Below are 15,055 nucleotides of genomic sequence, written 5' to 3'. Positions count from 1 at the left end.
CAAGAAATTTAATTCTTTTATAAATAACAAAATATTGCAATGGTTTGGTCTCTATAAACTTTGAATTGCAGCGTTAGCGGCAAATAGACGAAAATGTTGCATACCATCGTGACAACTAAATGTTCAGACAGTACAAGAAATTACTACATATTTTAATATGGGGTTACATTGCCACGCGCCTTTATAACCGCAGCAATTCTGTCTAGCATTGTTTAGCACATTGATAATAAGACTGACACTATACAAAAAATGTAATTTTTGAGTATCAAGCATGTAAAAGCATTTAATGGGCATTTACAAATAAATTTCTTGCAGAACATGTTCAGTACCACTATTAGGTCGTCTTCATATAAATGTTTAGTGATTTTATTATAGGTTAGGTTAAAAAAGCTGTTTTTTTAGTTTTTTAAAAAAATAAAATTAAAATTGGTAACTGTTCAAAAATTCTGTATAGTGACACTATTCCATATTCATACAGATTACGTGCGGTTAAACATTATTATTAATTAATGGGCACTAAAGGGTAAACTGGAAAGCCAAGGCGAAGATTAGGAAAGAATGGAGACTTATCCTTGAGCAGGCCAAGACGCACCATGGGTTGTGGAGCCAATGATGATGATGAAAGGGTAAATTATTACTATACAAAGAGAAAAAAGCATAGTTATAATTACAATTAACACATAAGTGCACTTCATTATGTGCTTGTGGTGGAGTACCTTGTCCTTGATTTGATTTGCGAGTTCCTATCTTATTCAACTCCAAATTAATTTATTTAAAATCGTCCTGTAAATAGGACGTCTTATAAAATATCTGACTTTATCAGAGTCGTCTACGACGTCTACTTTCATTATTTTTATGTCTGTTAATGTTATCTTCTCCCTGTGTGTGTTTTTAGTAAAAGCAAATTGTGACACCGATTTTATATCATAAAAATCAGAGTGATTCATTTCGTTTACAGTAAATGGGTTATCCTTCTTCTTTGAACTTCGGATTGCTGTCACATATTGATCTGGGACATAGATAGGCCCAGACCTTAAAATCTGTTTAATTTGCCTCTCAATGGTTGAATGTACCGAATATCCTTCATTTTGGGTATGTCTTTTAACCATTATGTCAATACCCAAGTACCTGATACGGGAGTCTATACCCGTGCTACCCAGGTACCCAGCATTGTTTCGGTAAACTTCGCTTGTACATTCCGAAAATAACAGACAATTGGGATTTTTCTTTGTTTGCTATCAGTGTTTATTTAACTGTGCTTACAAGTTGTTAATATTTTTGTGACTATATGCGTTTACTTGTAATAATGGCAAGAAGAGAAGTGAGTGCTAGCGAATTTAGAAGGTAAGTTATTACTGTTTATTTTTACAATATTTTATACATCGATCATTCAATTTTAGAATGACGTATGAAAAGCAACAGAAGTACTTGCAACAATTTATAGACGATATAGATGAGGAAGTAGACAAAAATATCGAAAACCAGGAATCAGATGAGGACTATGTTTCGCAAAGCAAACCGGATGGAGATGAAGCTTCTGACGTAGAGGACGTTTTTACTGATATCAATAATAAGATTGAAATCGATACCGACGGCGACGATAGTAGTGATGAAGATTTTGACGATTTTCAAGAAAGTTCTTCCCAAAGTGATGTTCTGGTTGCAAAAGATAAAACGATTTGGCAACGAAAACCGTTTACTGCAAGTCGAACACTGAAACGTAACCTTTTGCGTGAAAAAACGGGCCCAGTACGTTCTACTAAAACTCTTTCGATTAGAGATACATTTAAATGTGTTTTCAGTGACGTAATGTGTGACATAATTATACGCGAATCCAATCGAAAAGCTAATAGCGGTTGTGAAAAGTATAATGTTGAAAACCCCGACAAACCTCGAAATGTTTGGAAGTCACTCACAACAGAAGAATTTGATGCATACTTAGGTATTCTTATTATAGCAGGAGTACGGCATTCAAATTCAGAGCACTCGAAAGATTTATGGAAAACAGACTCTCATCCTTTGTACCGAGCAAGTATGGGCATAAATCGCTTTTGGAGCATCAGCAGATTCTTACGGTTTGACAATGACAAAACACGTGCAGAACGTTTGCAAAATGATAAAGCTGCAGCTATTACAGATATATTCCATCTTCTCAATGATAATTTACGTCGTAACTATGTACCGTCGGATTCTCTTACTGTGGATGAACAGTTATTTCCTTTTAGAGGTAGGACACGTTTCACGCAATATATGTTAGCAAAACCTGCCAAGTATGGCATCAACGTTTGGTGGGTTTGTGACGCCAATAATTCGTATTTACTTACTGGACAAATTTATACTGGAAAAAATTCGACTTTACGTAAAACTAATCAAGGTGAACGCGTAGTAAAAGATTTGTGTTACCGATACAAAAATTCTGGACGAAACATAACAATGGATAATTTTTTCACAACTCTTCCACTAGCCCGTCTCCTGTTGTCTTGGAATTTATCATTAGTTGGTACTTTGAAAAGAAACAAACCATATATTCCACAAGAAATGCTGCCTTCGCCAGAGCGTAAGCCTGAATCGTCATTACACGGATTCAGTGCAAATCGTGTTACTATTTGTTCATATGTACCAAAAAAGAAAAAAAGCGTTATCTTGCTGTCAACAATGCATGACAACGATAATGTAAGTGGCCCAAAAAATAAACCTGAAATAATTCAGTTCTATAATACAACTAAAGGAGGCGTAGACAACATGGACAAAATGGTTTCTCATTATTCCACTAAACGCAGAACTTTGCGTTGGCCAGTCTTGGTCTTAGCCAGTTGGCATCTTTTACAATATCCTAGACGTAGCTTGCCTAGCAACCTATATAATTTATACAGAGAATAATCCACAGAGTTCTACTGAAACCAGTAAGCGTAGAATTTTCTACAAGACTTAGGGAAACAACTAGTGATGCCTGCAATTTCTGCTAGATCTAAAGTACCAAATGTATACCGAAATTTTTCTCAAGGTCAGGAATTGAGTGTATGTTAGGAAAACCTCTACCTACAGATTCAAGTGATACTACAGAGTCATTACCACTTCGAGATTCCACTGGACGCCTCAAAATTGTTGGAAACTGCTACATTTGTATGTCTTTAGCGAAAAAGCGGCTAAGAAAGACACGAAAATCATGTAATGTCTATAATCGTCCACTATGTAACGAACACTCAGTAAATATAAGTAAGTGTGGACAATGTGTTTAAAATGTAACTTTTATTTACGTTTCCATATCACTTTTATTATAAAAAAAAACTAGACAGAGCTTCATACTTTACTAAACATTAGTGTTACCCGGGTGCCACGGGTGTGGACGTAATGGTGTAAAAACTTTGACAGGTAATTTTAATATATTATATGCATTTTTTTCTTTAGTTTTTATTATAAATCTCTTCGTTCTAAATAATTTTAGGAATAACTTAAAGCTCGAATAAAAATATTTATACTATCGTCAATGATTCAGATAAAACAATTACCAAGGATACCCAGGTACCTGGGTATAGACACAAAGGTTCATTAAGAATTTATGAGTTATTGACTTTATGGGTAGAAATTTAATAGCAAAAATATACATTAAGATCATGAATTGATTTTTCTGCTGACCTCAGCAATTATCGAAATAAAATATGAAGTTCGTATCAGGTGTTAAATGAGACATCTTCAATCTTCAAGACAAGTATTTAAAAACACAGGTAACAATTTCGTTGACGCCTCCTTGTCCTTCTACTTCATTCCAAAAATAGCACTCGGTGTGATCTTTGCTTAGTTCCGAAATAGTAAAATTTAGACAATTTAACTTACTTTTGTAATATAAGACGGAAACTTCACCCATTGGTACCGGCAAAACCGCCTGTAGATCTTACAACGTAACCCTTATCATTAACCCTTATCGTAACGTAATTTTTTTATCAGTATTTTTTTCTATGATTTTGATCTTTTTCTTTGAGATGTAACTGATATTTTTATTCTAAACTTTGTTTATCTGTTGATCCTGCATTCTTATAGGTTGTGCAAAGGTTGCACTGATCTTTTTTGGGTACAAAGAAACTTATATTAAATTTTGACTTAAAATGTTCCATAAATATATATTTTGACAAACTGAACATTTGTATTAATACACTTTTCCTTGTAATTCCGGTACAAGTCAGAGAGCGTTTTACCCCCATCTATAAATTCCTTTGAGGTTTATTTACGTAAGTAGTGACTTTCCACCTGGGTATCCTATTTATATTGTGTTTAACATCAACTATTAATTGTTCTAAAATACGTGAGTGTTTATTGTGCTTTCTCTTTGTTCGGTAGTAACTAGGTATACCATGTTCATTTTTATGTTCCAATACGGTCCTTATCGGTCGGTCATTGATACCCAGTGTATTTTTAAAAAATATTTCTTCTTTACATTTTTTTTCCTTACATTTTCTTTACATTTGCTTCAAAGTAAAATGCATTTTTCAGTTTTCTGTTAATGTCAATTTTTTTGGACTGATATTTTAGGAACTATCGGAACTGAACTTTTAGTAGTAAAGTCTCTTTGACGAATTAAACTCCCCATTTCCCAGTAGGTGTCAAAAAGGTTTTGGCGCGACTCTGGTGTAATATAGGTATTACAGTTAAGGCGACATTCTTGTCCACACGGTTTTCTCATTTGCCGTGCATTAACTATTTTTGAAGATGAATATGTAGATTGCTTGCCAAAGTTTCTTAGGGTTTGCCCAATTTTCTTTTTATTTTTGCCTTTTTTTTCATTACATGAATATTTTGTGCTTTTGAACAACCCTGAACGCTATTTGAATCGTGAATGTTGTGATCTACTACTCTAACATCGTTGTTTGAACTTAAACAGCTTGCACTGGGCTGCGACCAATTCGGCGACTCGGTGGTTAAGGATGTGGTCCGTTCGTGCCCAGGTTTTGGTGTTTTTTATTAGTGTTTTGGTAGGCTTTCGCCTTTTTGTTAGTAGTTTTTTTATTTTTTTGTTAATCGCGGCACGTTTTTTGTTTTTTGTAATTTTTTTATGTTCTATGTCTTGTTTCACGGCGTTTTATATTGTTGCGATGTTCCATCTCCAGCGCGCACCGATGTTAGTTGTACGTGGGTGTGCGGGCGTATAGAGAGATGACAAGTCAGCGGCAAATGCTGACGGTGCCATAGGTATAAACTAAGACCTAAAGAGTAATTAAGTTTTTATTGTTTTTAAATACAATTTATAACTAAATAAATTTTGTGACGCGACTATTTAAGGGTTAAAAAGCAACGTTTCGGCAATATACAGACGATTAAAACCAATGCAAGGATGGTACCAAAGGATAATATATGCCAGCTCATTTTCATATTGTTCCAGTGACTTAAGACACCGATGACAAAGTATTCACCAATCATTACTTAAACGAATCATTGCAATCTTATCAACGAAGATCGGGGAGTTTTGGGACAAAGCTCGTAATAGTTGCAATCCATAAATTGTGAAAATGCGGTTTACATCTTGGTAATTTTTAATTCCTATTATATCTGGTTCTTCCGGATTCAAAATAATCACCCATACAATTACACGATTACAAGTAATTAAATAGAGAATCACGATATTTTCAGAATTTATGTGTATTTTTTCACCGAAGGTCAAATGAGCCTAGCTTAACGTTTGTTGCTGAGTATGTGATTTATTAATTTTACCGGAAATTTTAATACGTAAATAATACTAAATATAGATTTTGTATAAATGGTTTTATAGTAATACAAGATGGATGTTTACTCATAGTTGGCAAACGTTTTATTTCAATATTTACATTGTTGGCTAATTAAAAATTTATGTAAAAAATAATGTAGGATTCAAAAGTTTACATTTACAAACTGGAAATATCAGAGTCAAGTATTTCTCGAATTTTTCCCTATAAAATATTTATTTGTTTCTTCTGATAGTGATATATTTTTTAAAATATTACGTAAACTTTTATTTTTTTTTTTTAATGAACTTGTATCATTTACAAAAGGTTGCCAAGTCAACGAAACAAAGCATAGGCCAGAAAAATTAGAAAGTAAAAAGCCTTTTTCGTGACACATATAAACAAAATATGCAAAAGATTAAACTTAATTTTTTACTTATAAACAATATAAGAAACAGTGTAAGATCACAATTTTACTGAAAAAGCTAAGAAAATCTTTAAAAATCTTTCCAAATATTTCTGTGTAATTTGTGTGGATTTGTCCAATAAGAATTTGTGAGGTAAGAATGTCAAAATATTAAGATATTTACTATGAATATTACTATTTGAAGGTTATGTTATTGTTTGATTATAACTTTAATTATTTTTTACTATAATTTGGGGTATTTTGTTGTTGTTTTTCTCGAAGTTATTTCAAAATTAATTAACAATTTACGAATTTAAAAAATAAATAAATTAATGTTTGTTTATTCTACATAACGGCTTAATCTTTTTTAAGTGCTAGTGATTTTATCCCCTAAAAGACTAAATGTATTCGTTTTATCGTAGTTTAAATAATTAATAGTAGTTTTGTTGTCATTATTGAAAAATTCAGTAATACTGGATATCTTTAACACGTCTTTACTAGCCATTATATGCCCAGATCTAAAAAGTAAACTAAACTATTACAGCATTTAAAAAACATTTTGTTAAACACTCATTATGACAATTTGATAGAAATGTTTCGACAGAATGGTATATTACAACCTAAACTACGAGAAAACGAATATATTTAGTCTATTACAGGATAAAATCACTTGTAACGAAAAAAGAATTAAACTTCAAAAAAATTTTTCAACTTCGTAAATAAATTCAATGATTTATTGATATATTTTAAAAGAACTCAATTCAGATTAGAATTCCTCGGAAAAAATCCTATAAGAATGTACCTTATAACCCAATTTTGAAAAAAATCAGTTGTCCGTCTTTGATACTAAGCTCCTCAGTTATAAACAATATCTTTTAAAAATAAGTTTTACAAAAAAAGGTAATTTTTATTTGAAAATCAAAATATACGTGTTAATTTTTCTTAAATTATGCTTATTATTTTTACAATTACTTCTCTTGACTGAAAAATATTACAAATAGATTTTAAACAAATTAATTGTTAGAAACTTTGTAATTATAAATAAAAATAGTATAATTAAGTATGTAAATTCTAATATGTAAATATTATATACAGATTAATTCCATAATTTTTACTTATAATCATACAAGTAGTTGTATAAATAATGAGCCCAACTCAAGAAAAACTAACACGTATAGATTTGATTTTCAAATAAAAAATTATTTTGTTGTAAAATTTATTCTTAAAAGATATTATTTATAACTATAATACATAAATATTTAAGTTGCTTAAAATTTCATAAGTTTTTCAACTAATAATAATAAGACCAAAGTAAAATTTTGCAAAATAATTCTTTATTTGAAATTGTTTAAACAAATTACTCGGTTAAATAAACAATTAACTAAATGCGTTTTTATCATCTGTCACGAAGTACCTCAAAAAAAAACATCAAATTTCGTTGATTAGAACCAGAGATATTGCGACTTTTATAAATTTAAATTAAGAATTCAGTTTTTAAGTTTTGAAAATAGTAACTTTGCTCCGCTTTTAAACCTTTTATCTTTGGCGCATTATGAACGGCTCAAATTTAAAGAAATCGATTTTAAATTTTTTTGTTCAGTATTGAACTCTTAATCTTTTAAATGTTTCTTTTTAAATTTCTTATTGTTTATAAACAAAACCACGGTGCTTTTGCAAACTTATTGTATAGTATTTAAACCAAACACAAAGCTTTTAATCGTTAAATGCTTTAGTTTGATCAAGTAATCCTTTTTCTTCAAATTGGTACTTTTAGAATTTATATAGACTCAATAGTTTACGCATAGCACCGTTGTAGATAAAAGCTTTTTGCGATAAACAATTTTAATTTTGCAATATTTTTATTAAGTGAAACTTGTTGAATTTTTGAAATATATTTGTGATATTGTGCTTATTCTCTCATGAATTCAAAGTTTTTTTATGCATTTTCGAAAAGTTAATAATAGTTTTCAAATTGTGTTACTTTTCTTAATAATTAACCGGTCCTCACGTTTAGCATTTAAAATCAAACAGCGATCTTACATTGTTTATATACTGTTTAAGTAAAAAATTACGTTTAATCTTTTGCATATTATATTTATTACACATATTGTTATCATAGAATTTATCAAAAGCAGTTCTAAGATACCTCTATCATCGAGCGACATCTGAAAATCGTTAGTTCTCTGGTCTAACAATGAGAAGTACCAACTCTTAGCAGTTTGATTACCTCGATTGATTGATAAAACCTTGAATGTATATTGTGCCTCAAGTACCTCGAGAGTTTATGTTGTGTGCATTGAATAAGAAAGGACTTCCTGATGAATATGTGCATTTTGTGAGATATATGTATAATACCTATATTAGTTACGTATATCTAGTTTTCAAGTAATCCTAAGTGATCTTCTGATTGCATAAATTTCAACAGCTTCCAATCTTTATTATATTTCGCTGTTAGTCTGCAATTCTCAGATCCATACAATCAACTGCTTTTTACTTTTCTTCAATTTAGTATAGTTTCCTATATATTAAATGTTTTTTTTTTGTAAAATTTTTATTACATTTCATTGGAACAGGATTTTTTCATGTTACATTGCAGATAAAAATTAGATACTCAAAAGAACTTATCATTCAACCAACATATAGAAAAACTGGCTGAAATCTACCTTTATTCCTCCGCAAAAAAATGCTTGAATGTGCAGAGATCAAAGAACTATGAGCCTAATGAGGTATATACTGAAATATTTCTTGACAATTTCTCTATTAACCAATGTTAGACTCTGCAAAATCTTACTAAACAAATTAAACATATTTATAAACCAGTGCTTGCGGATCTGTATTGGTGCCATGAGAGCAACTCCTATTGAGCCCCTATATGTTGAAGCACTTGAGCCTCCAATTTCTGTTAGAAGACATTTCTTGGCCGAAAAATTTTTACTGAAAACTAAACACCAGAACACTTTCCTTTATACCGAATGAATAAATTTAAACAAATATGATTTAACGAATAAATATTGGATAAAGAACTCTAACCATATGTGAAGCTCTTAGAGAAAACACAGTTTCTGCTGATGAAGCTATTAATTTAAAATCACACACAGATATAAATGATTTTGAAACTTTTTTTTATAGCGTTAAATTTATTAAACCAAATTATGTAAACACTGGAAGAGCAATTAACAACATTATAACAGGCATCTTATCCAATTGGGATTACTACAGTGCTATCTACACGGATGCCTCCAAAGCAGAAGACGGTACAGGATGTGCCTTTTACATCCCCATGGAGAAGGTAGAAAAAATGTTCAAATTAAAAGCAAATATTTCCACATTTAGTGCGGAAGCAATTGCCATATTTGCCCTACTTTTTGTTTCTAACAGGGAATCCTCCGTTATTAGTGTTTCAGATTCCATGTCAGTTCTCATAGCTATTAACCAACCTTTTTTTCCAACCAAATACTCCAATCCTTACATAATTATAATTAAAAAATTAGTGAAACATTTAAAGAAAATAAAAAAATTTGATATTTATATGGGCCAAAGCACACAGTGGAATTAAACATAATGAACATGTGGACCAACTAGCCAAATTAAGTATTTATTCAGTGGATGCCACAGAATATCAACCCAGCATTTCTGATTTGGTTGGTTCACACAAGGCAATTTTGAAATATAAATGATGTATGATCTGAGTTTTGTTTTACCAATCCAAATAGATACACTTCTTTACACACAACTGTCCCTGTTGCACATTGGCATAGAACTTCTAATGTCCCTAGGCAATATATAACAACTATATCTAGGCTAAAATTTGGACATGCTTGTTTTCCTGCTTATCTTGCAAGAGTTCATGTGATCGAGAGTAAAAACTGTGTGGAATGTGGAGTAGAAGGTGACCTAGATCATGTAATTTTTGGTTGTGCCAAATATAATTTGGAATCTACCTTATTATACAATAATATAGTTCATACACCCGGTAGATCTCCGTTTAACGTTTTATCAGCCGTAGCTGTAGCGACTTAAAATAGATATATTTACGATTGCATAATCGAGTTTTTGACCAAATGTAATATTTTTCTTTAGTTCAAAAAAAAATTTTGTTTTTACTTTTTACCTTTGTTCACCTTCTTTATATGTTTAATACTATTTACCGTGGCCTAGTTCTCCTGTGTATGTTATATATTATAATGTCGTGATGGGCCCCTGGACGTGAAGCGAGTGACCCATGTTAATTGTATGTGTTTATGGATATATATATATATATATATATATATATATATATATATATATATATATATATATATATATATATATATATATATATATATATATATATATATATATATATATATATATATATATATATATATATGTGTATGTATATATATTTCTTCTCTTCTTTTTATTAATTGTTGTACTGATTTCCCAACTTTAAATTTATATAATTCAAAAACTTTTTACTACTCCTAATGAGATTAGGAGATCATGTAACTGGCTGTATGGCAAACTGCCGAAGCCATATAAAAAAAATACTCTGCAAAATGATAGAACTACTAAAAGTTGCAAACAGAACTCAAAAAAGAAGAAAATACTTAAGAATGTAAGACGCACGGTCGTAATCATAAATCACTGATAAAGTGATCGCAAATCGATGGCTAATTCCGAACTCAAAAAAGAAGAAATCTCATCCTTGGCGTAACTTTGCCGATTTTGTCATATCCTAAAATTAACTTACCAGCCGCCATGTAGATAAATATTTCCTGAATTTTTATTTATTGATGTATTCATATTTGTCGTTTAATATATTCATAATTCTGTTAACCTTCTTTTCTTCCAAGTGAATTTGCTAATACATCTAATGATCAAAATGCTAGTAACCTTTAGATCTGTTTATATAAACGTTTCTTGGAGTGTATTGTAAATTTCTTGAAAGTTAATTTTGTATGTTAAGTAGCGTCAATAAATATATCTGATATTGTAGTATATGGTGTGAACTATTTCGTAAAAATAATAGTTGAATTATCATATAAAGAGAAAAACGACGATAACAACGAATATATCAAAAGAGAATCCTTCCAATTCTGTTGATAGTATAGTTGAAATTTCGTCTAAAGTAATGGGATATTCAAAATCAACTGTATATAACATTTTCAAAGAGGAAAAATTAACTGGTATAACCCCACCCAAACCGCAAACAGGAAGACCAAAATTGTCAAAAGTGAATGTCCATGAATTTCTCAAAAATGCAATTCGTAGAATGGTCCACTCATTTTTTTTTTAAACAAATACCAACTTTAGATAAAGTTTCACAAGCCATTACCGATGATCCCGATTTACCCACAATAAGTAGAGACAAACTTTGGAAAGTTTTGCATGAGTTAAACTTTAAGTATGAAAAAGTTGGCAGACAGTCAATGCTTATCGATTCCGAAGAAATTGTGTGATGGAGACGAGACTACCTCAGAAAAATAAAAAAAAATGAGGACAGAAAATAATAACATTTATTATTTAGACGAAACGTGGGTTAATGAAGGGCATACTGTAGGGAGAGTTTGGAAAGACAAAACTATAAAAACATGTCGACAAGCATTTCTGGAAGGATATTCAACTGGTTTCAAGGAACCAACAGGTAAAGGTCGACGATTAATTGTTGCCCATATAGGTAGTATGAATGGATTTCTTAAGGAGGGTTTATTTTTGTTGGAATCAAAAAAGACCTGTGATTAATACGAAAAGATGAACGACGAAGTGTTTGAAGAATATTTCGAACAGATGATTGAATTCATACCTAAAAATTCAGTTATTGTGATGGACAATGCAAGTTACCACTCTAGATTAGTTGAACGTTTACCAACTACTCAATGAAAGAAAGATAAAATTTCAATGAGGTTACCTTCTAAGAATTTAATCTTTGACGATACAATGACAAAAGCAGAATTATTAGAGCTTGCTAAAATTAATAAACAAAATTATAAAAAATATGTCATTGGGGAGATAGCCAAAAAACGAGGAATTGAAATACTTCGCCTACCACCGGATCATTGCGAGCTAAATCTGATTGAATTAGTATGGGCCGAAGTTAAAGGTAACGTTGCTCGAAATAATACAACTTTTAAATTGTCAGATGTTACTAATCTTTTTTATAAATCAATATCCAAAGTAACGACTGAACATTGGCAAAAATATATTAATCACATTATTGATATTGAGAAAAATATGTGTGAGCTTGATCATATAATAGATAGCAGTATAGAACCTATAATAATTCATCCCGGATCGGATAACACTTCGTCTGAAAAAGAATATGAGGAAGCTTAATGTTAAAGTGTAGCTCAGAAGTTTATTATACATTTGAACTAATTACAGTCAACTTCATTGTTTATTTTTTATTTATTTATTTTTTTTATTCCTAATATAACTTTCATTTTTATTTTCTATAATATTACTATTAAGAATATTATTAATTATTAATAGGAATGTATAAAAACTAACAGTTTTGTGTATGTATTTTACTTTTCAGTATAATTTATTGTATTTTATTATTTTATATTAACCCTTTGGGGCCTAGTGGTTCCATGAAGATACCACAAATAAAATAATTTTTGTTAACGGCCTAGAAGTGATTGCTTGGAACCACACTGTCGGAGTGCATTTCTGTGTATATCCCCACTTCATACAAATCTTGCCGCCGTAATATTTTATTGTTCAGACACACTAATCGACAGTTGTTTTGTATAAGTCACGAGTGTTGTGAAGTGAAGAACGACAAACGATATATTTTATTTGAAATCAGCAATTTATTCGGTAAGTTTTTTGATATTTCTGTTTGTTATGCGGTTCTTTTGTGATATTTGATAATTTGGTGTTTGTAAAACTTAGCATAAATTTACTATTTGCAAATAAAATGTGTGGTTCTTCTATGGAACCACCAGGTCAGTGGGATATGCCTACATCTCTGTTTTTGTTTTACTTCAGGTGTTGGTCATGGGCATTAGGAAGTTGGCCTCAGATGCATCAGATTTAGAATCTGTCACTTCAGGGGCTCCATCTGAAGATGAATTAGATGAGTTTGAGGATGACGAGTTTCAAGTCATATCAAATAATAAGAGAGAATAATAAAAACGTAAGAATCAGCCAACAAATTTAGTCAACGATAAAACAAAAATGGCAAAAGGAACTTCAGAATGAAGGATCACTGAAGAAGGTCTAGTATATCTAAAGTGGATGGACAGCAAGCCAGTTCTATTTCTCAGTAACTTCCACAACCCAAATGATATCCAAACTGTTTCCAGAAAAAACAAGGTACCTCTTAAGACATTGCTTGTCTTCAAATAGTCAAAGACTATAACAAGCATATGGGGTATGTCGACCAGTCAGATATGTATATTTCTTTAAACAAAATAAATCGCAAGTCTAAGAAATGGTGGTATAGGTTGTTTTGGCATTTTCTGGATCTATCTGTAGTAAATAGTTATATTTTATATAGAGACCGGGTAGAAAACGTAACAAGTTTCTCTCTGAAAGACTTTAGATTGGCTGTAGCGTTGGGATTAATTGGAGCACAACCAGATCCAGATAAAAAGGGCAGAAAGAGTTCTCAAGGTGTACCAAATAAATTTAAGACTATAGTTCCCCCTAAAATAAAATATGATAAATGTGCCCATCTTCCAATCCACGGAAATAAGGTTCGTTGTGCCCATTGCAGTACGCGTGCGCAACCACATCGTTCTAGGTGGCATTGTTCTACATGTCGTGATGGACTCTGTTTAAGTGAAAAAAAAAACAATTGTTTTTATAAATTTCACCAAAAGAATTGCTTCTGATTTTGGTTTTTATAAATTTCACCAAAAGAATTGCTTCTGATTTTGGTCTAGTTTCCTAGTGGTCACTTTATGGAACCACATGTTTTTGAAAAAACTAAATAAAAATAAATTTTTTTTCTATAAAAATATCTCTTATTATGTGTACCGGTTCATAAATCAACCAAAAAAATCAGTATTAAAAAGAAAAAATTAACTCCGGCCACAAAGGGTTAACTGTATGTTTCACAATTAATAGAATTTTTATTCTTTTTATGTGTCTCTTTTTATTTTAAACCAGTATTGGATTGGATTAATTTCTTTATTCTAAATATCCAAATAAATTTATCCCAAACTTTTTGTTTAAGTTAGAAGATGTGCACGCCTATGTATTTCGAGGTTCGAAGATTAGTATTCTGAGAATTTACTCCAGCTTATTTTTCAAATATACTATAAGAATCATTAGCAAGAAAAAAGTGGTAGGCTGTACTGTAAACTAGCGCCAAGCTTCATACTATACTTCAGTCGTCAGAGACGAAAATGCCACTAAACCTCTAAAAATCATACGAACAAGCTGAATTTTGCTGGGAATGTCAAATTTAGAATGCCAAAAAAGTTGAAAAAAAGTTTACAACTTTTACCCTCGGGCTTTCTCCTAAAACTCCCCTGGTAGAGGTGGAAAAACGAAGAAAAAAATCAATTTAACAAGAGTCTTTACGCCACAGAAAAAAATATTTCAAATAAAAAATGTGCTAAAATAATTTTGAACAAAAATGTTTAGCATTTTTTCTGTAGAATGAACTGTTCTCTCAGAATAAACGCTTGAAGCGATCGTCAAGTTTTAATGTCAGTAACTCGCGCGAAATCAATGTTCAATAAAATTTGTATCAGCTCGACGGTGAAAATTTGATATTTTTTGATTAGTGTTCTTCTTCTTCAATGCCTTATCCGGTCCGGGTGTTGGCGATCATCAAGGCTATCATGGTTTTGTTGACTGCTCTGCGAAACAGCTCCGCGGAGGTCATCCCAAACCTTTGTCGGAGATTTTTTAACCACGAGATACGACGGCGTCCCGGTCCTCTTCTGCCAAGTCCTTTACCCTGCATAACGAGTTGAAGAATTCAATATTTTTCTTCCTTCCACATTTCGTGCCCGAGGTA

At 31.2% G+C, this 15,055-nt stretch overlaps 1 protein-coding gene across 1 annotated transcript; it reads left to right on the top strand.

Moving 5' to 3' along the window:
• The first annotated feature begins 1,306 nt into the window (after nucleotides 1–1,306).
• On the top strand, nucleotides 1,307–13,212 carry LOC140446665 (uncharacterized). Its single transcript, XM_072539256.1, has 3 exons — nucleotides 1,307–1,344; nucleotides 1,401–1,806; nucleotides 13,072–13,212. The coding sequence occupies exons 1-3, from the start codon at nucleotides 1,307–1,309 to the stop codon at nucleotides 13,210–13,212; spliced, it is 585 nt and encodes a 194-aa protein (XP_072395357.1).
• Nucleotides 13,213–15,055: the final 1,843 nt, after the last annotated feature.

The sequence above is a fragment of the Diabrotica undecimpunctata genome, chromosome 7 (genome assembly GCF_040954645.1).
Source record: "Diabrotica undecimpunctata isolate CICGRU chromosome 7, icDiaUnde3, whole genome shotgun sequence".
Classification (NCBI taxonomy): domain Eukaryota; kingdom Metazoa; phylum Arthropoda; class Insecta; order Coleoptera; family Chrysomelidae; genus Diabrotica; species Diabrotica undecimpunctata.
This window is presented reverse-complemented; position numbering and strand designations above follow the sequence as displayed.

Coding starts and splice junctions, on each gene's coding strand:
- LOC140446665 (XM_072539256.1), top strand. CDS start 1,307: ATGGCAAGAAGAGAAGTGAGTGCTAGCGAATTTAGAAG. Junction 1,345..1,400: donor AGTGCTAGCGAATTTAGAAG/GTAAGTTATTAC, acceptor ATTCAATTTTAG/AATGACGTATGAAAAGCAAC. Junction 1,807..13,071: donor TTAAATGTGTTTTCAGTGAC/GTAATGTGTGAC, acceptor GTTTTACTTCAG/GTGTTGGTCATGGGCATTAG.